This window comes from Mugil cephalus, chromosome 4 (assembly GCF_022458985.1).
Source record: "Mugil cephalus isolate CIBA_MC_2020 chromosome 4, CIBA_Mcephalus_1.1, whole genome shotgun sequence".
Classification (NCBI taxonomy): Eukaryota; Metazoa; Chordata; class Actinopteri; order Mugiliformes; family Mugilidae; genus Mugil; species Mugil cephalus.
This window is the reverse complement of record NC_061773.1, coordinates 30,318,458-30,339,568: the sequence shown is the minus strand read 5'-3', so window position 1 is coordinate 30,339,568 and position 21,111 is coordinate 30,318,458. Positions and strand designations below refer to the sequence as shown.

Below are 21,111 nucleotides of genomic sequence, written 5' to 3'. Positions count from 1 at the left end.
GAAATGAGTTGAGACTGAACCAGGTTTGAGTCAGTAAAAGAGGAAGAAGCGTTTTAATGTTGGTCAATAATCATGAATCCACAACACAGCAGTTCAGTTCAGTGAGTAGGAAACCAGTGGACAGTATTTACAGTAGCACAGTCACAGTTTACAGCCATGCGAACGGAGGAAGGCGTCGCTCTAGTTCTGCACCCGGGTCTGAAGCCACACACACACACAACCAGAAGAAAATGAAACAAAGACGGTCAGCTGCCCTGAAGTAATCTGTTCACACAGTCTGCTGCCTGAAAACCCAGCACCTCCTCCTCCTCCTCACCTCACCCAAACCCACCAGGACCCACCAGGACCCACCAGGATCAGTCAGGACCCACCAGGATCAGTCAGGACCCACCAGGACCCACCAGGACCCGTTTGCTTTTAAACCCAGAAGCAAACAGGAAGTGACTGTGAGGATTTAACCGCCACGTTCAGCTTTTATTTTAGTTGCATAGTTTTTCTGTGACTAACGAGCTGCCTCCTCCACAGGTTTCATCATCACGTTCCTCCCTGTTTGAGTCCAGATGAAGGTTTTCTCTCCTGTGCTGAATAGACTTTTCTCTAGAAACTTAAATGTAATCAGGATCTTTACAGCAGAGCGCCACCTTCAGGATTTATTTGGCAAAACAGGATGTAAATAGATAGATAGAGGTCAAACACAGAAGATGTGTCACATCCTGCTTCATCCCCGAACCAAAAGAACAAAAACATCACATGTGGGTGAATCATTACTTTCATTATTACTTGTGCATTTTGTATTTGTTTCCAGCGAACGTTTTTCTTCCTTGTGTGAGATCATGAAGGATAAACGAAGTCAGCGGATTAAGAAAGTAATGTGTTTGTTCTTTAAAAAGATGATTTGCGTTGCGATGCTTGTTCATCCGTCCTGAAGCTCCGTGAGGATTCAGAGCAGGACTCGTAAATCAGAAGTAATTCAGTGAGTGAGTGAACGTTGCAGAACCGGAGCGAGCTGCAGGTTTCACATCTTCTTCACGTCCGGGTCACATGATAAAAAAACAGCTGGTTCCTCAGTGACTCAACCAGCCTCTGATGATCCTCAACTCTGATTCACACCAAAAAAAAACACAAACCCAACAACAAATCCTGACGCTGCAGAAAACGAACGTGTCCATGACGCTTCACAAACATGTAACATGTAACACGGAGCTCACGCCTGAACCTCATCCGTCCTGATGGGAACTACTTTCTGTGGCCGATTCAACAAACTAACAGAACTTCCCCTGCGCACACAAACACAACGAAACGCTGCACAAAACGAGGAACATGTGAAAAGACTCAAACCAGGAGAGATGGAACATGCTGAAACAAAAACAGAAAAGAATGACCCTTCACAGTACGTTTTAGTGGTTCCCTAAACTAAGACATGGGTGCAGTTCTCCTCCAGCCTGTTCCAGCATGCGTACAAAACAGTAGCCTGTAGATTATAAAACGTACAGTCAATACAGTTCAGTACTCTCATAGAAAACGGCAAAAAAGTGTATATTTATTCTGTTAATGTTTCTATAAATCCACCGAGGCCTCGCTCATATTTACAGGTTCTTCCTCTGCTTCACGCTCACGTGTCACTTCAGTCCAAACTAGAAGGATTAAATAGAAATCATATTTATATACTCGTATATGCTGTATTACACGTATCTACACACTCTGATGCTCCCGTTGGAAAATATAAATACTGTTAATTTTTTATTTTTTTTTTTAGCTCCGTCCTGAACCAGGAGGAGGAGGAGGAGGAGGAGGAGGAGGAGGTGATGGCGGCTTCCGTCTGACCAGCGTCTGTGTCTGAGTTCACAGTTTGACAGAAATGTGACGTTTGTCTGATTCGTAGTCGTACGTGATTTGGTGCTTTGATAAAGTGCAGCTCGTGTTAAACTCTTCAGAGTGAAGGAATTAAATAAAGAGGTTTGACTAAAATAAAACCAGGATTAACAGCTGAGCTGGGTTTAACGGGGCCGATGAGCTCGGGTGAAGGTGATTGTTTGGTTGTTGGAGCCGGACGCCGGGGGGAGGAGGAGGGGGGGGATCTCTTCTTCTTCTACTCGCTGACGCCGTGCTCCCACGCCACCTTGGCCTGCTCCTCCTTGGTGGCTGCGATGAGGGGCTGGGAGATCTTGCGCGGCATGGGGCGGGGGGCGGGTGGGGGCGGCGCGGCGTCCTCCTCCGGGATGCAGCCCTCTCTGAGGTAGGGTTTGGGGGGCAGGGCTGGGGGCTCGTGCAGGTGGTAGAGGGGCGGGTGGTGGGGGAGGTAGTGGGGGTGGAAGTGGGGGAGGTGGTAGTAGAGGTGTTGCTGCTGGGGGGGCAGCCCGTCCTGCTGCGGAGCTCCGGAGGAGGAGGAGGAGGAGGAGGAAGGACCTGAAACCTGGGCTGGCTGGACTGGCCCCCCCGCCTGCGCCGGGGCGACGCCCCCCGGGGCGGAGTGGCTGCGGCAGGGGGGGGGTTTGACCCCGTCCAGGACATCGGGCTCGGAGACGCTGTACCTGACGGGCTGGTAGAGCGAGTCCAGGTCCTCCGGGTCCGTGGTCCAGGTCTGGCTGCTGGGGGCCGACTCCAGGGTGTCCGTGCGGCTGGCGGGGGGGTCGGAGGAGGAGGAGGCCCCGAAGTTACTCTCACTGAGGGAGGAGACTCCAGAGCTGGCGCTGCCTGATAACGTGGAGTTACTGCCATCCAGGATGGACTGAGGACTGGTGGGTGAGGCAGGTATAGGATGGAGGGGGGACTGGAGAGAGAGAGGAGGGGGGGGGAGAAATATCATGAGTGAAAACACATCAAACTATTTCAAACTCTTTTCCTAATAAATAAAATCTAAACCTCGTGTGAGTCTGACTGAACTGATTTTATTTATTTATTTATTTGTGTCATGTACAGATTCTGAAAATACTTGTTTGCTTCCAGTGAAGGTGACAAAGGTTTGACAGGAGAACGAGGAGGAGGAGGAGGAGGAGGAGGAGGAGGTGTAGAGTCTGTTATTTGAGTTCCTCTTCTCTGAGAAAGAAACTAGACTGAAAAACTAAATGTGTCTCATTTCATTGAGAAACCTCTGATCATTTGACTCAGTCTGGTCTCTTTTAAAGACGAGACTCTGACGTTTCTGTCACTAAAGTCAGAATCTTCATCATTAAAGTGGTTTAGTTCTGGAGGAATCAAAGATAAAACACAGTTAAAAAATAACTAGTTGTTCTGTTGGTTAAATCCTATTATGACTTTTATCGATGAAACTTTAAAGTTTAATGTGAAGATCTGCAAACGCAGAACAGGCTGAACTCTAACACAGAGAAATAACCAGGAAGGAAGGAAGAAATAAGAAAGAAAGAAAGAAAGAAAGAAAGAAAGGAAGAAAGCGTATTCATGTCGTTCTTTAAAAGCTTCAGTCTTTTTAAATGTCTTTACTTAATGACTGACTAATGATCTATTCCAGTCTGTAAATGTTTAATGTCTCCGCATGCAGAGAAAAAAAAAAACAGGATGAATAAACAGTTAAAGGGAGAGTTGAGGAAAAACACAGGACGGAGGTGAAGGACACGGAGGATTTACTCGTCTTCATCTCTGATAAATAAACTCAGATTATTCTCAGGACGTTTTTCTCAAAGACACGGAGAGGAGACGGACGAGGGGGACAAGGACGAGGAGGAGGAGGATGAGGACAAGGACGAGGAGGAGGAGCAGGACGAGGAGGAGGAGGACGATGATGAGGAGGAGGAGGAGGAGGAGGAGGTGGACGATTAGGACGAGGAGAAGGAGGAGGAGGAGGAAGAGGAGGAGGAGGAGGACGAGGAGGAGGTGGAGGAGGAGGAGGACGAAGAGGAGGAGGGGGAGGAGGATGAGGAGGAGGAGGTGGAGGAGGACGATGAGGACCAGGAGGACGATGAGGAGGAGGAGGACGAGGAGGAGGAGGAGGACAAGGTGGCGGAGGAGGAGGAGGAGGAAGAGGAGGAGGAGGACGAGGAGGAGGAGGAGGAGGACGAGGACGACGAGGAGGAGGAGGAGGAGGAGGAGGAGGAGGTGGACGATTAGGACGAGGAGAAGGAGGAGGAGGAGGAAGAGGAGGAGGAGGAGGAGGAGGACGAGGAGGAGGTGGAGGAGGAGGAGGACGAAGAGGAGGAGGGGGAGGAGGATGAGGAGGAGGAGGTGGAGGACGAGGAGGAGGAGGAGGAGGAGGAGGAGGACGATGAGGACCAGGAGGACGATGAGGAGGAGGAGGACGAGGAGGAGGAGGAGGAGGAGGACAAGGTGGCGGAGGAGGAGGAAGAGGAGGAGGAGGACGAGGAGGAGGAGGAGGAGGAGGAGGAGGAGATGGACGAGGAGGAGGAGGAGGAGGAGGACGACAAGGAGGAGGACGAGGAGGAGGAGGAGGAGGACGATGAGGAGGAGGAGGAGGAGGACGACAAGGAGGAGGACGAGGAGGAGGAGGAGGACGACGAGGTGGCGGAGGTGGAGGAGGAGGAGGACAAGGAGGAGGAGGAGGAGGAGGAAGAGGAGGAGGAGGAGGAGGAGGAGGGTACCTTTCTTAAGGAGCGCGCAGGGAGAGCTGGAGGGAAGTCGCTGACCTGGTGGTGGAAAGCATCAAAGTGCATCGACAGGTGTTGCCCTACAGGGGGAGACACAGCAGGACTGACTGAGAGAGAATCACAGGAACAGCTCAGACCAGAGAAGAAGAAGAGGAGGAGGAGGAGGAGGAGGAGGAGGAGGTGTGGGGCTCCTAAGGAGCAGTGTAGGGTTTTTAGTAAAGGGATCAAGGGAGCAAATATTGACTCCAAAAGCTTGAAATGCTTCACTAGAAATGAACTAAATCAATAGAGGACGTAAAGTTTACTTTAAAATAGAAATAAAAACACTTGTAAACTAAAATAATAAAGAAACTCTCCAGATGAGTTTGATCATGAGCTCCCTCCTCCTGATACATGCAGACGTTTACTGGACATTTATGGAACAAATCACACGGGACCAAACGTTCAACGTTTAACCACCAAATAAAAGACGGCGTTTTACAGGAGAGACACCCAGCGTTCAGCAGTCTGTGTTCGTCTGGAGGAGGAGGTTAAAGAGGAGGAGGAGGAGTTTAAAGAGGAGGAGGAGGAGGAGGAGGAGGAACAGGAGGTTAAAGAGGAGGAGTAGGAGGAACAGGAGGTTAAAGAGGAGGAGGAACAGGAGGTTAAAGAGGAGGAGGAACAGGAGGAGGAACAGGAGGTTAAAGAGGAGGAGGAAGAGGAGGAGGAGGAGGAACAGGAGGTTAAAGAGGAGGAACAGGAGGAACAGGAGGAGGAACAGGAGGTTAAAGAGGAGGAGGAACAGGAGGTTAAAGAGGAGGAGGAGGAGGAGATGGAGGAGGAGGGAGATGTATGGTTTTTACAGAATTCCTTTGTGTTGGATGCAACTGGAGCCGTCGCTACGATGAAAACAATTTGATTCTTCAGTTAATTTGGTAAAAAGGTCAAAGGTCGGGTCAACCACATCAGACTCAGAGTGAGTCTGTGAGTCTGTGTCCCAGGGGGGACCACGGACCTGGACCTGGACCTGGACCTGGACCTGGACCCAAACCTGGACCCGGACCTGGACCTGGTTTCAGTGCTACATTAGCTCATTATTGTCCACCCCTCTCAGAGTGGTACGCCCCACTGCCTCCAGCCTGACATGGACTAGTCCACATGCATTGATGGAGTTAACCTGTCCACAGCCGGGGTCTCATACCGTGGGGGGGGTTGCGAGGAGGGACGGGAGGCGCCATGACGCTGCCAACGTGGGCTGACAGGAAGGGGAGGACGTCCCTGGTGCCGCTGTCCAAACTCCAGCTGCTGGGAGTGGTGAGGACTGCAGGAGAGGACAGATGAGGACAGATGAGGACAGATGAGGACAGGTTAAACTGGGTTCCGCTGGGTCTTTTGTCTCCGCTGGGTCCAGAGGACAGACTCGTACCTTTCTCGGCCACGGACAGGTTGGGGTCGCTGCAGGGTTTACACGGACCGATCACCTGGTGGAACAGAGCGCGCTGGAAGTTTGTCGGCTGAGACAAGGAAGAAAGAGGCAGAAGATATTAACAGTGGCCAGTTTATTAGGTACATCCAGGCCGGGAGGAAATTACTGTGAAACAAAAATGTATTTACCTCCGTTTATTGTCTGCTTTTAGTTTTTATATCATATTTAAACCCATTCTGTGACACGTATGAAATCCAACTAAAGTACAACTGCAGCTAAAAAGATATGCTAATGCTAACGCTAGCAGAGGAACAGTCCAGATCCTCTCAACATCAGTCAGTAACAACTTCACCAAGAGAGAGGAGGAGGCTGAACATCAACTATTTGATAAAGTTATTAGAGCTTTAGCTTCAGAGAAACACCTGCTCTGCCACTAATGGTGCTGATGTGCAGCCTGTTTTTATACAGACTATACACATCTGCAGCGCGTGAGCAGCCTGTTCTCAGGTCTAGAATCTATTTCATTACTTTCTGCAGGGTTTTAATCAGAGACGTCACCGGGGACGAGTCGGTGTCCACTTGACTTTCATCACATCACAGTGGACTTTAAACCGTCTTGTCCCACCTGAGAACCCGTCCCTTCATGACCTCAGACGTGGCCGTGTCCTGATGTATCACGCTCCTCAAAGATAAAACCACCTGGTTTCTAACATCGTTAATTCAACTCAATACAGCTGAAACTGAAACATTTTAAAAAGCCCCAGTTCCTCCTTTTAGTGAATATGTGTCTTCTAGTATTAGTGAGAGTTTCAGATCGTCTTTGAAGTTAAGCAGGTCACACGTCTCCGATTCATCATTTGTCTCCACAGAGATGTGTGTTTATGTCCCTCCACGTCTCTCCGTCCTCACCTGGCCGTTCTCGGTGATGTTGGAGTACATGGCGCTGCTCGGCCTCTCCCTGTGAGGAGGCAGCAGCATCAGCATCTCCCGGTTGTGTCTGTATTTGTCCGGCAGAGACGGAGAGCCGACTGCAGGGGGACGGACGGAGGACAAGATGAGAAACACGACACTGACAGACGCACGCATCCGGGAAAAGAATGGAGGAACGTTGTCCTGCACTGTCTCACCTCTGATAGTGGAGGGGGCGGAGTTTATCATCTGAGAGGGCGCTGAGTGGGTGGAGCTAAGGCTGGAGGAGGAGGGGCTTGCCTGCAGCAACAAAAGCAAATGAAAAACAAGGTAAATGTAAAGGCAGAGAAGTCGAGCTGTAGAGACAGATGTCGTCTCTTCTAAAGAAGTAACGAGACTCATCCAATGATACGATTTATCAGAATTAGTTTAAATTATGACTGTAAAGGATTCCTTTAATTATTTCTCAGACAAAAGCACATTTATGAAGTAGGACGTGACTTAAACACAAACTGTGCAATTAATGCATAAAAACAACAACATATATTTAGATAAAAACTACAACTTATGTTTTCTCTTTAATAAAATCAGCTGATTATGAGTAGCTGAGTATCAACATAAGCTTTTAGTTTGATATCTTGTTGCAGCCAAACTAATCTCTCATGAAACTACATGTGGATTTAATGGTGAGGACAGAGAAATAAATATAAACCTGGATAAACCTCTGAGTAACCACAGCAGCAATTAACCACGAAGTGATTAAATGTGTGGCAGCTTCTGGTGGAAACAAATTCACCTCCACCACATTAAATGTGTCCAGGACGTAATTAAATGTGCAGGTAAAACGTGCTTTCAGTCTCCGTGAACTCTTTAAATACGTCTGAGTTCAGTTCTCTTTAAGCTCTGGGCCCATGTCAGGGTGCACCAGGGTATTTACACCATTTGAGTCCTGCAGACGGCGTCTGATGAGACTGACCTGCATGCGGTAGAAGTCCTCAGGGTGCTCCACCACCACACCGTCAGCCAGGATCAGAAGATTCCCAACGTTCCCAAGCTCACTGGAGTTATGAGAGGACAGAGAGGAGGAGGAGTTTCGAACCGGAGTCAGAACAGCTATGGGACTGGGAGGAGGCAACGCAAGGAGAAACACAAAAGAGGAGGAGGGAGGAGGGATGGGAGAGAGGAGGAGGGAGGAGGAGAGAGGAGGGAGGAGGGATGGGAGAGAGGAGGAGGGAGGAGGAGGGATGGGAGAAAGGAGGAGGGAGTAGGAGAGAGAAGGGAGGAGGGAGGAGGAGAGAGGACGAGGGAGGAGGGATGGGAGGAGAGGAGGAGGAGGAGGAGGAGGGATGGGAGAGAGGAGGAGGGAGGAGGGATGGGAGAGAGGAGGAGGGAGGAGGAGGGAGGAGGGATGGGAGAGAGGAGGAGGGAGGAGGGATGGGAGAGAGGAGGAGGGAGGAGGAGGGAGGAGGGAGGGAGAGAGGAGGAGGGAGGAGGGATGGGAGAGAGGAGGAGGGAGGAGGAGGGAGGAGGGATGGGAGAGAGGAGGAGGGAGGAGGTATGGGAGAGAGGAGGAGGGAGGAGGGAGGAGGGATGGGAGAGAGGAGGAGAGAGGAGGAGAGAGGAGGAGAGAGGAGGAGAGAGAAAGGGCCGAGCGGGAGCCGTGCAGAGTAACAAACAAATAAAGAAGCAGAGACATGCATGAGGTGATCGAGTGAGAGTTGAATGAAAACATGCAGGAAAGAAAATGCAGAAGGAAGGAAAAGAAAGAGAGAGAGAGAGAGAGCGAGAGAGAGAGAGAATGGCAGCGTTTAAGAAAGTGTGGCTGAAAAAACAATCAGAGCGGATGAGTGTGTGAGCAGAGATGGAGGATGTGTGTGTCCATGATGAAGCTTCCTGCAGCGTTAAATACTCAGTATATTAATTATGTCCTTAGTGTCGATTCGTTCTCTGGTCAATAAACTGATACGTCTGTAAATAACTGTTTCACTTTGTTTTGTCTGAGTTCTGTTGTTAAACCTAAATTTACTCTCAGGACTCAACAAAGTCTTTTTGTATCTTATTGTCTTATCGTGTTTTATTTCTCATTTATTTATTTCTTATTTATTGTCATTGAACCGTTTGGTGTCATATTTACTGTATCTTATCGTATTGTGTCTTAAAAAACGCATTATTTTATTTATTTATTGTGTTTCACGTCGTACTGTATGTTGTTGTAATATTGTGTCATATTTTATTTGATCTGATCACCTCGTGTTGTAAAACAGTATCACATTGTATTATATTGTATCTATGAATATTGTTTGTACTGTAACATCACATCTTTGTGTAACATCATAAATAATCGCCTGGTATTGTATCATTATATCATGTAACATTTTCCTGGAAGAGGCTGATAATTATATCGATGATAAATCGTAGTTTCTCCTCCCAGAGACTCGTCCCGGACAGGACGTCTTAAGATCTGCAGACTGACGAGGACGTGGATGGATGGATGAGTGTGAGCTGCTGACCTGTGGATGGATGGATGGATGGATGGATGGATGGATGGATGGATGGATGGATGGATGAGTGTGAGCTGCTGACCTGTGGATGGATGGATGGATGGATGGATGGATGGATGGATGGATGGTGGATGTGAGCTGGATGTGGTGATGGATGGATGGATGGATGGATGGATGGATGGATGGATGGATGGATGGATGAGTGTGAGCTGCTGACCTGTGTCGGTGGATGGATGATGGATGGATGGATGGATGGATGGATGGATGGATGATGTGAGCTGGACTGTGGTGGATGGATGGATGGATGGATGGATGAGTGTGAGCTGCTGACTGGATGGATGGATGAGATGGATGGATGGATGGATGGATGGATGGATGGATGGATGGATGGATGGATGGATGGATGGATGGATGGATGGATGGATGGATGGATGGATGGATGGATGAGTGTGAGCTGCTGACCTGTGGATGGATGGATGGATGGATGGATGGATGGATGGATGGATGGATGGATGGATGGATGGATGGATGGGTGTGAGCTGCTGACCTGTGGATGGATGGATGGATGGATGGATGGATGGATGGATGGATGGATGGATGGATGGATGGATGGATGGATGGATGGATGGATGGATGGGTGTGAGCTGCTGACCTGTGGATGGATGGATGGATGGATGGATGGATGGATGGATGGATGGATGGATGGATGGATGAGTGTGAGCTGCTGACCTGTGTCGGTGGATCAGCTTGAAGCTCTCGGGGCTCATGGGGCTGTGAGAGGCCAGGATCCCTCGGGCAGCGCTCACTCCGACTTTGTCTAAACCAGGAAGACCCTGCAACAGCAGACACACAAGACGGGTTTATTTCTCTCTCTTTACATTAAAAACAGAATCAACACTGAATCAAAAAGTCATGATAGGAACAATGAAAAGGCGCTGAATGTCTTTCTAATGAAGCCACCTTCTTCTAAACCTGATTATCAGTGTTTTCTTGTCTCCACTCACATGACAGAGGCTCGTCCTCATCATCTGGAACTGGTCGATCAGCTTCTTGTGCAGGGGACGCATCTCCGGGTGAACCAGCTTCTCGTGCACGGCCAAGCCGACGCCCAGGATGTGAACCTGTGGGCGAAACCAGCACAACGTCACTGAGAGTCAATTATTTCCTTTAAATAAAACCAGCTAAAAGAGCTGATGCTGGTGGAAGATGTTTGGTTCTGTGTTTCTCTTCCATATTTACATCCAGACCTGCAGCATTTAGTTAGTTAATATATTTAGTTTTTTTCTACGACCATTCCTGCAAAATATATGGTTTTTAAGTCTCATCTTTAAATGTCATCAAGACTCAAAGAGAAAGTATTTGTGATTCAGTGATTTGCAGATGTTGGTTTCAGGTCATCATGGCGACCTCTGATCTCAACATTTAATCTATCTCTAGTTGATGAGGTCTCACCTGCTCCTGCATCAGGTCTTTGAGCTGTGTGATCTTCTCCGTGTCTTCAGGGTGGCTGGTGATGTACTCCTTATCAAAGAACGCCTAGAGACAAAGACAAGAACCAACACACCAATTAATTACACAGCACATTTAGAGCAACGCTGACCCTGAGAACATGCGCATGTAAGAATAAAAATGTGTCTTTGAGGTGTGATTTAAACGCCAGAGTGGGAGAAGCTGAGGGACCGTTAGGACGTTAAGGCATCTGAAAGTAAACAGCAGGATGATGAGATCAGTCCTGTCACACACAGGAAATAAGTGGAGGGAAAACAAAGCGCGGATGTTATCTGTTAGTGAGAGATGGATGTCTGACTAACACCAGCACACACGACCCTGGACGCCTTGTCCTTCTCCACTACATCACTTATCAGTTTGTCCATCTTTAGGTCAGAGTTTTGTCTCCATGAAAGGTTGAAGGGGCCTAGATCAGCAGAGGGAAACGCATCACGACCTTTATAAAGTTTAAAAAGTTTAAAGCCGGCCGTTCTTTGACATGTGAACGAGGGTTTTAAAGGGTTTCGTTCTAAAAACGGACCCTGAGTCAGTACAAAGAACATGACTGTGCTCTGTAACACTAATGAACCACAGAGACGTGTCCCTGGGCTCCTCCCTGAGCGGCGGTGACCTCTGACCTCCTGGTATCTGGCGATGCCTCCGTTGACGGCGGCGTCGATGACCCCGTTCAGCGTCATGCTCAGCAGGTTGATGTTGCCGTGCAGCTGCTTGTGTTGGTACTGGCTGATCAGCGTCCGCAGCTCCTGGTTCTTGTTCTCCACCACGGAGATGGCGTTTTCTAACGGACTCACCTCCACCTGAGGCAGAGACACGGAGGAATCAACAGCTGCACCGGTTTAATGAAGGAGAGGATGAAACGGCACGCAGCAGCCACAACATTATGACCACCTCCCGGACTCTGGAGTTTTGAAGGTGACGTGTGGTAAACAAGGACAAAAAGGAGATCGGTGGTCATAATGTTACGGCTTACCAGTGTGCAGTGAGATTCCCATTCACCCACCAGTTCTCTCTTCTCCACCTCAAACCAGCGTGAAATCCCCGGCAGAGGGTGGGTGAGGATCAGAGTCGTCCTCTCGATCCACAAACTCTGAAACCAGCAACACAACAACGAGTTTGACACAACTTCAGCAGCAGCAGAAAATCACTGACACATGGAGCAACTACATCATTTAATCAGAGACTAATCATCATATCAAACAGGTGCATTTATACATTAAACTGACTGTTTTTAAATAGACACACTGATTGATACAATGCATGCGTCTCTCAGGATGAAACAAAAAAAAATAACACCCATAAACAGACGTGAATTTATCAGGATTCATTTCATGAGACCTGCAGGTTGTTTGTGGCCTCTGATTACCCATAACCCCCTTCTCTGAGGAGATACGTGGGATAAGAGTCCTGGTTTTATAAAGGACGCCTGAACCGGAGGCAAAGTAAAGCAAATGAAAGCATCACGTTTAAGACAGGACTTTGAAGTTGGTTTATAATTAGTAATATTAATGTGGTTGAAGGACAGGAAGTCATTTAAAACCAAAACCACGGGACAACAATGAGCTGAAATAGACACGTGGACGTGAGGTGAAAACTCAAACATGTCCCGTTGGCTTCGTTTGTTTCTTAGAAATGATACGACGTGGACGACTGAGAACCTTCACACATGTTTTATTGTTTTATTAAACCTGCTCCATCTGCGTTTTAACCAGATCCTCCTCCGTCCAATCAGACATTTAAACTGATTCACATCAGTTGATTCTCACCTGTTTCCACCTCGTCCTCCATTCAGCTTCCTTCCTTCCTTCCCTCCTCCCTCCCTCCCTCCCTCCTTGTCTCAGCTCACCTTGAACTCGTTGTCTCTGTCTTTGGGTCCTTTGTGGAAGGGTCGGTCGTAACGGAACCGCCGAACGTTGTTGACCCGGTAGAAGCTCTTGATGCGGTCCGGTACCCGGTCCATCTGGAGGACGCTGATGCTGTCTGGGACGGGCGTGACGGCGTAGATCTGGAGGTCTGAGCCGAGGAGGAGGGAGGGTCAAAGATTTAACGGGAGGAATGAACCCATGAACCGGTCACAGAGGGACACCAGAGGGGAGAAGTGAAGGATACACTGGGCGTCACACTGCAGAATGGCCTCGTCCGGCTGGTTCGGGTGCTGCATCGCGATGGCTTGGGGGAATTCTCCCAGCATCCTTTGCTGGAAGGCCTCTAACCGCTCGTAGTCGTGGCCTCGGCAGACGAACTCTTTATTCTGGCGCCAAATAAAAGACACACAGCAGCTTAGCAGCTTTACATCCGTCACTATTTACAACGACTCTGAACAGCATATGACATATGTGACGCACTGCTGAGCTGTAAAAGTATCTGAAGCCTTGTTTCCACTCAGATGAAGTTCAGACTTGGGCGAGTATCAGGCGATGTTAAAGTTAAGACTAGTTAAACTCACCCTGAGGAAGAAAGGGAACTTCCTGCCGTAGAATCCCACCCTGAAGAACTCGGGCTCCAGACGCTGCTGCTCCATGATGTTGTCATAATACGCCGCCTCCATTTTCTACACAACATGTGACACAAAGTTTAACGGAGGTCAGAGGTGAGCGGCGTCTTCAGAGAGAAGGAGACTCACCCGTATCCAGCTGAGACTCTGGTAGTCGTACAGGGACTCGTACTGAAAGGCCAGCTCCCGGCACAGAGGAATACCGTACTCCCAACACTGCAAGACACAAACACACAACCACAGCCTCACATTACTCGCAACACTAAAGCTGCACAGAGCTGCCTCTTCAGTGAGAGTGGAGCGACGGTGTCTGATGGTCTCTGATAGTCTCTGATAGTCTCTGATGGTTTGATGGTCTCTGATGGTTTGATGGTCTCTGATAGTCTCTGATGGTCTCTGATGGTTTGATGGTCTCTGATGGTCTCTGATGGTTTGATGGTCTCTGATGGTTTGATGGTCTCTGACGGTCTCTGACGGTCTCTGACGGTCTCTGATAGTCTCTGATGGTTTCTGATGGCCTCTGACGGTCTCTGATAGTCTCTGGTGGTCTCTGATGGTTTGATGATCTCTGACGGTCTCTGATAGTCTCTGATAGTCTCTGATGGTTTGATGGTCTCTGGTGGTCTCTGATGGTTTGATGGTCTCTGATGGTTTGATAGTGTTTGATAGTCTCTGGTGGTCTCTGATAGTCTCTGATGGTTTGATGGTCTCTGACGGTCTCTGATGGTTTGATGGTCTCTGATGGTCTCTGATGGTTTGATGGTCTCTGATGGTCTCTGACGGTCTCTGACGGTCTCTGATAGTCTCTGATAGTCTCTGATGGTTTGATGGTCTCTGGTGGTCTCTGATGGTTTGATGGTCTCTGATGGTTTGATAGTCTCTGATAGTCTCTGGTGGTCTCTGGTGGTCTCTGGTGGTCTCTGATGGTCTCTGACGGTCTCTGACGGTCTCTGATGGTCTCTGATAGTCTCTGATGGTCTCTGATAGTCTCTGATGGTCTCTGATGGTCTCTGATGGTTTCTCTGATGGCTCTGTGTTGAAGTTATGTTGATGACTTATGGCCGAGATGACGTCCTACTCTTACGGTGCCACTCCTGTTGAAACAGTGATACTGGCAGAGACACTACTCGTTGAGCAGGTAATGAAGGAACCGCTCGTCCCAGTGAAGCAGCTCCCAGTACAACAGCAGGGTGAAGGCAGCCTCTGCACACACACACACACACACACACACACACACACACACACACACACAGACAGACACACACACACACAGACACACACACACACACACAGACACACACACACACACACAGACACACAGACACACACACACACACACACACACACACACACACACACACACACACACACAGACGGTGTCAGTGCTGCAGGTGTGACCATGTTGTTGTTGTTGTGTCTGTGAGTGTAGTTCGGTGTCTGTACCTGTGTAGTTCTCAGCCTGCAGGTGCATGTCACACAGCTTGTGGATGTAGCGGATGTACATCTCCTCCTTGTTGATCTCTGACTTGTAGAAGTTCTGGGAGGAAACAAACAAACAGAAAAAGAGAAAAGGCGTCAGCGTCTCTCTGCGTTTATCCATTAAAAGTCTCTGAGCCTCTGTCCAGGTCTCACCAGCAGGTTCACGGTGCAGCCGATCTTCTTGTTTTCTGTCTCGTCTCCCTTCATGCAGTCCCTGAAGAAAAGACGGAGAATCAGCTAGAACCTCTTAAATAAACCTCTGCCCGACTCACCGACGTCTCAAAGCATCATGGGAGTTGTAGTCGTGTTGCTAAGCCTTTGATTTTTATATATTACTAGAACAGAGCTATCTGTCGGCCTGTCACTAAAATAAGTCCATTTATTAAAGTAGCAGAAGATTAATGTGCACAAGACTTATACAAAAAAACAAAAGCAAAGAAGTACGGCGTCTCTGCGCCCTCGTCCACTGTCACTGTTTTAAAGAACACATGTGAGTGAAGGGGTTAATATATGAACTAATAACCCCGCCCACACCCATGTGACCCAATCACAGCGATTATGAAAATAACAACATAACCAGAAATATAAATAAATAGTGTTTAGTGTCTGGCCTCTCTGCTCACAGGCTGCTGCAGCTACAGATCCACCAGCTCATGTCACTGAGGGTCGGTTGTGTTTTTACCTGTAGTCCAGCAGTCGCTCCATCAGCCTCGTGACAGACGTAACGAAAGAAATCCCCGTCTCTCTCCACGTCTCCTGCTCGATCTTCTCCAGCAGGCTTCACAGGAAACACGCACATGAACACAAAACGCACACATCACAATTATGGGACGGGATGTGAAAGTTCCCTTTAACAACTCTAATCAGTCTGATGCACAATAAAAGCGTCTGACTTCACAGGTTATGAATGAGGGGAATCAGGATGTAGCAGTGATGCTGTGGATGGAGCAGAAATAAACTTTCCTTCCTGGAGCAGATTTACATGAAGAAGCTTTAAATCTGTGGATTTGAACTGAGTGACCACCAGAATAAAACCATCGACACAAAGAGACAGCTCCTCTAAAGCCAATGTTAGCAGAGCTCCCCCTGGTGGCTGGCCTGAGTTTGACCCATGTGAGGAAATGAGTTTAGTCCATCTGAGATCAGGACGTTACGTTATCAGCTCCATGAACATGTGTAAGTAGAGTCGTACCTGGGGTAGGGCCCAAACAGCTGGGTTCTAGTCCCGCAGCACAGAGCAAAGCAGACACACAGGTAAGTCAGGGTTAGAGCAGAGAAACGGTTACGTTCTGTTATAAAAGAGGAGGGAGAGCAGGAGGATTCACGCCGGTTAAATAAAAAACAGACGCGTCTGTGCTTCTTACAGCAAACCGAAGAGTTCCCTGTAGTTCTCGTCCCCTTTTCCCTCAGACACCAAACTGTCCAGTTTATCAATGAGCTCAGCCTCCACCTGAAGAACAGTTGATAAAAACACAACACCACCTTCACTCGAGGTTCAATGAGGCCGAGCGGAGGAGTCTCTGCAGATGGAAGACGTCCGTACCTGTTTGAAGTTTCCGTTCTTGCGCTGCTCCCAGTCCATCATGTCGTGGAAGATCGGGATCATAATGTTTCGGACCTCGACCTGAGGGACGAGCGTCACTCCCAGGAACGGGCCGATCATGCCGGGGATGAAGTGGATCTTATTCTCACCTGGAGCCACAAACAGGTTTTATGATGTTTAACCAATCAAACATAGGTTAGCTAATAGAACATTATCTGGAATAATAAAAGTAATAATGGAAAAGATTCAAAATAAACTTCTTAGAGAGTTTATAGATAAATGAGCTGGAGGATGAGTGTAGACGATTGATCCACAAAATAAAATATATATATATATATATAATAAATAAAAAATAAAACTTAAATTAAATTAATTTATGAAATTATTTTTAAATTAAAAAACATTAAATTAAAACATAAATAACAAATGTATAACATCTAAAATAAAAAGTATTAAATATAAAATATAATGTAGTGACTGATCTTCAGGACATAAGTCGTGTCTTCATCTTCAGCTTCCCAGGATGCACATACACGTATCTAACTCTAGACACTGTTCTCTTTACATCTGTGCTCAAACTCCTTCCAGTCTTTTCTTAATGACACTTCTTTGTAGTTTATTTGCTACTTGGCACGAAACAAACCCACAAACATCATAATGTCATTTATCCTCCTCACATCCTTACCCAGATTCTGCCACATACTGAAAAGCTCATAAGTCATCATCACCCTCATGTCCCCGTACCTGCAAAGAAACAAACACAACGGGACGAGATCAAGAATCTACTGCTGATTCACATTCCCAATAAACTGAGGACATTTCACCAGACTCCACATATTTACATGTCATCCTCTACCTCGATGGGCCTTATGAAACAGAAGCAGCATCAAGCAAATGACCCGACTCACCTCATGTCATACCTTCGTATTAACTTTGTAAATGTGAACAACATTCGTTCAATGACGTCTCTGTCTTTGTCCTCCCCTCACAGATAAATTTTTTTTTTACGGCCCTAAAATAATGAGGGGGTATATTTATATTATCTATATGTTTATATGAAGTAATAACGCACTGAGGAGAAAGTCAGGACATATGTTTTATATCTACACTGAGCAGCCATGATAGAGGCCAGGTCATGTTATTTTGAGTTGTTCCTAAAGTGTTTTTGTGGCATCTGCCATCGAGGACTGTGTCATAGCTATGGGGTGGGGGAGTCCGGTCCGGTCCGGTCCAGTCTGGTCCGGTCCGGTCTGGGTGCCACATGTCTAAGTAACATCCACGTGTCTCCTTACTTTTCCAGAACCTTCTTCCTCTTGGCAGGACTCAGGTTTTCCAGCTGTAAACTGGGCTGGTTGATGTACAGCACAGCCAGACTGAAGTAGGAGTTCCAAACCTGCTCACACACACACACACACACACACACACACACACACACACACACACACGCACACACGCACACACAAACACACACACACACACACACACACACACACACACACACACACACACACCAACATCACATCATCTTTCTTTAGAAGTTTATCTTGTGACTAGAGATAAAAAAAAAAACACGTTACAGCTCAACTGACTCATTTACTCTTGTGGGCATTGTAACATGTTTAGTCACCACACACACACACACAGACACACACAGACACACACACACACACACGCACACACACACACACAGACGGTGTCAGTGCTGCAGGTGTGACCATGTTGTTGTTGTTGTGTCTGTGAGTGTAGTTCAGTGTCAACAGCTGTTGTGTTGTTACTAGTGATCTGACTCGTTGTCGTATTATGATGTGTCCAGTCGTTTACCTTGAAGTCAAAGTCGGCCTCTGTGAAGTTCTTGTGAAGAGCAGGAGAAAGGAACTGAGCTGTGGTCAGGATGATGCTGTAGAGAGGGAACAGACACCGCGGTTACCATGGAGACAGGATGGGGGGGGGGTCACTATCAATCAGAATAACACCTCGCTCCCAGGTGTCTGCTCCATGGTTCATGGTTCATGGTTCATGTTGGGAAAGAAATTAATGTTGCTATGCAACCGTCCAAACAACCACATCACCTCGAGCAGTGTTTTACCAGCTACTTGCTACTTACTTGCTGGTGAGGAGTCTCATGACGTTCCAGTCTCGTGGGAAAATGCTGAGCTTCATCAGGTTTCTAAACACACATAAGATCTTCAACAAGAACTCCTGAGGAGAGAAGGGGAGGAGAGAAGGAGGAGAATGAGTCCAGCTCCTCCTGATCCACTCATTCAGCTTCTCATCTTTTTACCTTCAGCTCCTCTTTGCTCTGGAAGTTTTCCATCAGCCGCTGGAAGTGGACGTCTGTCATCTGGCGGAGAAGCGACAGGAGGCAGGAGACGTACTCCCCCTGGAGAGGAGAGAGGAAACCGGGAGGAGGGGGGGGCGAGCATGTGAGCCAATCAGAGAGAAGCAGACACTCATCAGCCAATCAGAGAACAACAGTCAGAGATGAAGACAAACCGGCTCAACCCTCAGCTGATCCCTGGGTTTTTTCTGCTCTGACTGGAAAGAAATCGACTTCTGTTTATTTTAAATGTGCTACAGAAGTAAAAGTGACTTGATTCTGACTCACTGGACCTTCACTGGCTGCAGATACATGTCTCCATGCAGCAGTTCAGTCTTCACGTCCTCATTCAGGAGGGACGTCAGCAGAGACCAGCCTGAGGCCGAGCCGGAGGTCAGCGGAGTGAAATGGAAACGAAGAATGGTGGAAAGTCGTGCAACAAAACACATCGAACTCACGAGGCGGTTCTTAAATAAAATGGATGCGTCACCCTAACCAGTACGTCTTTGGGAGGGAGCTGGAGAACCTGGAGAGAACCCACGCAGACACAGGGAGAACATGCAGACTCAGTGCTAACGGTGTCATTGGCTTTCCACCATGTTTCACCTCTACTTCGTACATCGTGCATATGGCTTTTGCCTTTATGCTGCTCTTCTCTGTCTCCATACTTTTAGTTTTTAGGTCCAATCAGGTTTCAGGCCTGACAAAGTTCTCTCCTGGGTTCTGGATCTCCCTCCCTCCCTCCTCCTGGACTAAGTCTGGTGAAATTTGAGAGAGACACCTACGGCCAATTTAGAATCACCAGTGAAGCACATGTCTCCAGATGGTGGGAGGAAGCTGAGGGAGAACCTGGAGAGAACCCACGCAGACACAGGGAGGACATGCAGACTCACACATGTTCTCCAAAAACAATAACTACAAAAACTGGATGAACAAGACGAGACTTTGAACAACTCTTGATAATTATTTAAATCATGCAGAAAGACGAGGAGGTTGAATTAGGAGAGGGCAGTAATCTGCTCGATATCACACCGGTTACTTCCTGTTTTAAGTGTTTTAGTCAAACTGAAAGTGAATATTGCCCAAACCTAAGACATGAAGGAGGACAGAGAAACGATGGATGGATGGATGGATGGATGGATGGATGGATGGATGGATGGGGGGTGGATGGAGGCGAAGTGGAAGTAGTCGTATTGTTAGTTACTAACAGTGATCTCCGCGGTGCACTGCGGACAGCGTTGACCCCTTACCGCCTCCTGCGATTGGCTCTTGCTCATGATTGACAGCAGGGTCTGCAGGAGGACGTCCAGCAGGGACTCCACCATCATCTCCACCTCCTCCTGCACGGACGTGTCCTGAAGGAGGAAGCGACGGAGGGAAAGTGAAGGAGATCGGCACAGAAAGCAGAAAAACAAGAGAAAAGAAAAGAAAAGGAGGAAGTATAAAAATAAAGAACCAAACTAGAGTGAGACTAAAATAAACTCAACACTCCAGGCTGACGGGGAGACGGTGCCTCTAGTGGACGTTAGAGGAGCTGGATGATGCTACATTAAAAACCACGGGTCTCTTTTCCCTGGAGGAATTCACAGACCTTTTACTCGTGCACACACTGATCTACATACACTCACTTGCCAGTTCATTAGGTACACCAGAGAAAACATCTTATTCTCTTATTCAAACAGGTCTTTGGTTATTTGTGGTTTTATGGCTGATTTTAATCCGTCTTACACTTTGCTTTACTTTTGTTTTCATTTTTATTGTGCAGCATTTTGTCTTATGACTGTTTTACTGTGAAGCACTTTGTGTGTTTTTCACCTGTCTAATGTGCTTTATGAATAAAAATTCAAAAGTTTATGTGTTATATCAGTGCAATATATTCCAGATTTAGTTCTAACCAACAAAAACCACAAAATCTGAATCTGTGCATAGTACAAACCAAACTACAGAGAGGTTTTTTAATCTTTGTTTCCTGTCATTGCTGTAGTAATTGTCTGATCGTATTTAAAAACCTGGTCAGGAACAAAGACTGGAAATTAGTGAAGCGATTTATGTCATAACAAACACGGAGGCACATTCCTTGTATGTCTAGATACTTGGTTCTGATTGTGATCATGTCCCTGTACTAAACTCCTTTCTGACTCCGTTTCTACATCACCTGAGGGTTTAGGTTAGTTTGCATGCCCTGCTGTACCTAATGAAGTGGCGGGCTGGCACCGTGCATGAACGCGTGAGTTACCAGTGAGCTGGTCTTGATGATGGAGAATATGGAGCTGAGGATTCCAGAGCAGATGAGCAGCTCCTTCTGCTGCCTCAGGTGAAGGTGGATGTGATGCAGGACGACAGGAAGCAGGATCCGCCGAGACTCTGAGGGCCAACGCACACAAAGACACGGAGACAC

The 21,111-nt window shown here is 47.6% G+C and overlaps 1 protein-coding gene across 1 annotated transcript in view; it reads right to left on the bottom strand.

Annotated features, from left to right (window-relative positions):
• Positions 1–24: 24 nt before the first annotated feature.
• Positions 25–21,111, bottom strand: part of LOC125006495 (dedicator of cytokinesis protein 3-like) — a 148,339-nt gene continuing 127,252 nt past the window's right edge. Inside the window, 30 exon segments of the mRNA XM_047582554.1 lie at positions 25–2,770; positions 4,554–4,639; positions 5,740–5,859; positions 5,965–6,052; positions 6,874–6,992; positions 7,092–7,173; positions 7,850–7,994; positions 10,104–10,207; positions 10,379–10,495; positions 10,827–10,910; positions 11,501–11,680; positions 11,884–11,970; positions 12,727–12,893; positions 12,990–13,131; positions 13,327–13,431; positions 13,504–13,590; positions 14,459–14,577; positions 14,818–14,911; positions 15,007–15,067; positions 15,536–15,631; positions 16,046–16,072; positions 16,218–16,303; positions 16,397–16,545; positions 17,082–17,140; positions 17,689–17,789; positions 18,218–18,293; positions 18,501–18,595; positions 18,678–18,776; positions 19,922–20,068; positions 20,950–21,077. Of these exon segments, the coding sequence (XP_047438510.1) occupies positions 2,090–2,770; positions 4,554–4,639; positions 5,740–5,859; positions 5,965–6,052; positions 6,874–6,992; positions 7,092–7,173; positions 7,850–7,994; positions 10,104–10,207; positions 10,379–10,495; positions 10,827–10,910; positions 11,501–11,680; positions 11,884–11,970; positions 12,727–12,893; positions 12,990–13,131; positions 13,327–13,431; positions 13,504–13,590; positions 14,459–14,577; positions 14,818–14,911; positions 15,007–15,067; positions 15,536–15,631; positions 16,046–16,072; positions 16,218–16,303; positions 16,397–16,545; positions 17,082–17,140; positions 17,689–17,789; positions 18,218–18,293; positions 18,501–18,595; positions 18,678–18,776; positions 19,922–20,068; positions 20,950–21,077 (3,731 nt within the window). The 3' untranslated portion in view covers positions 25–2,089.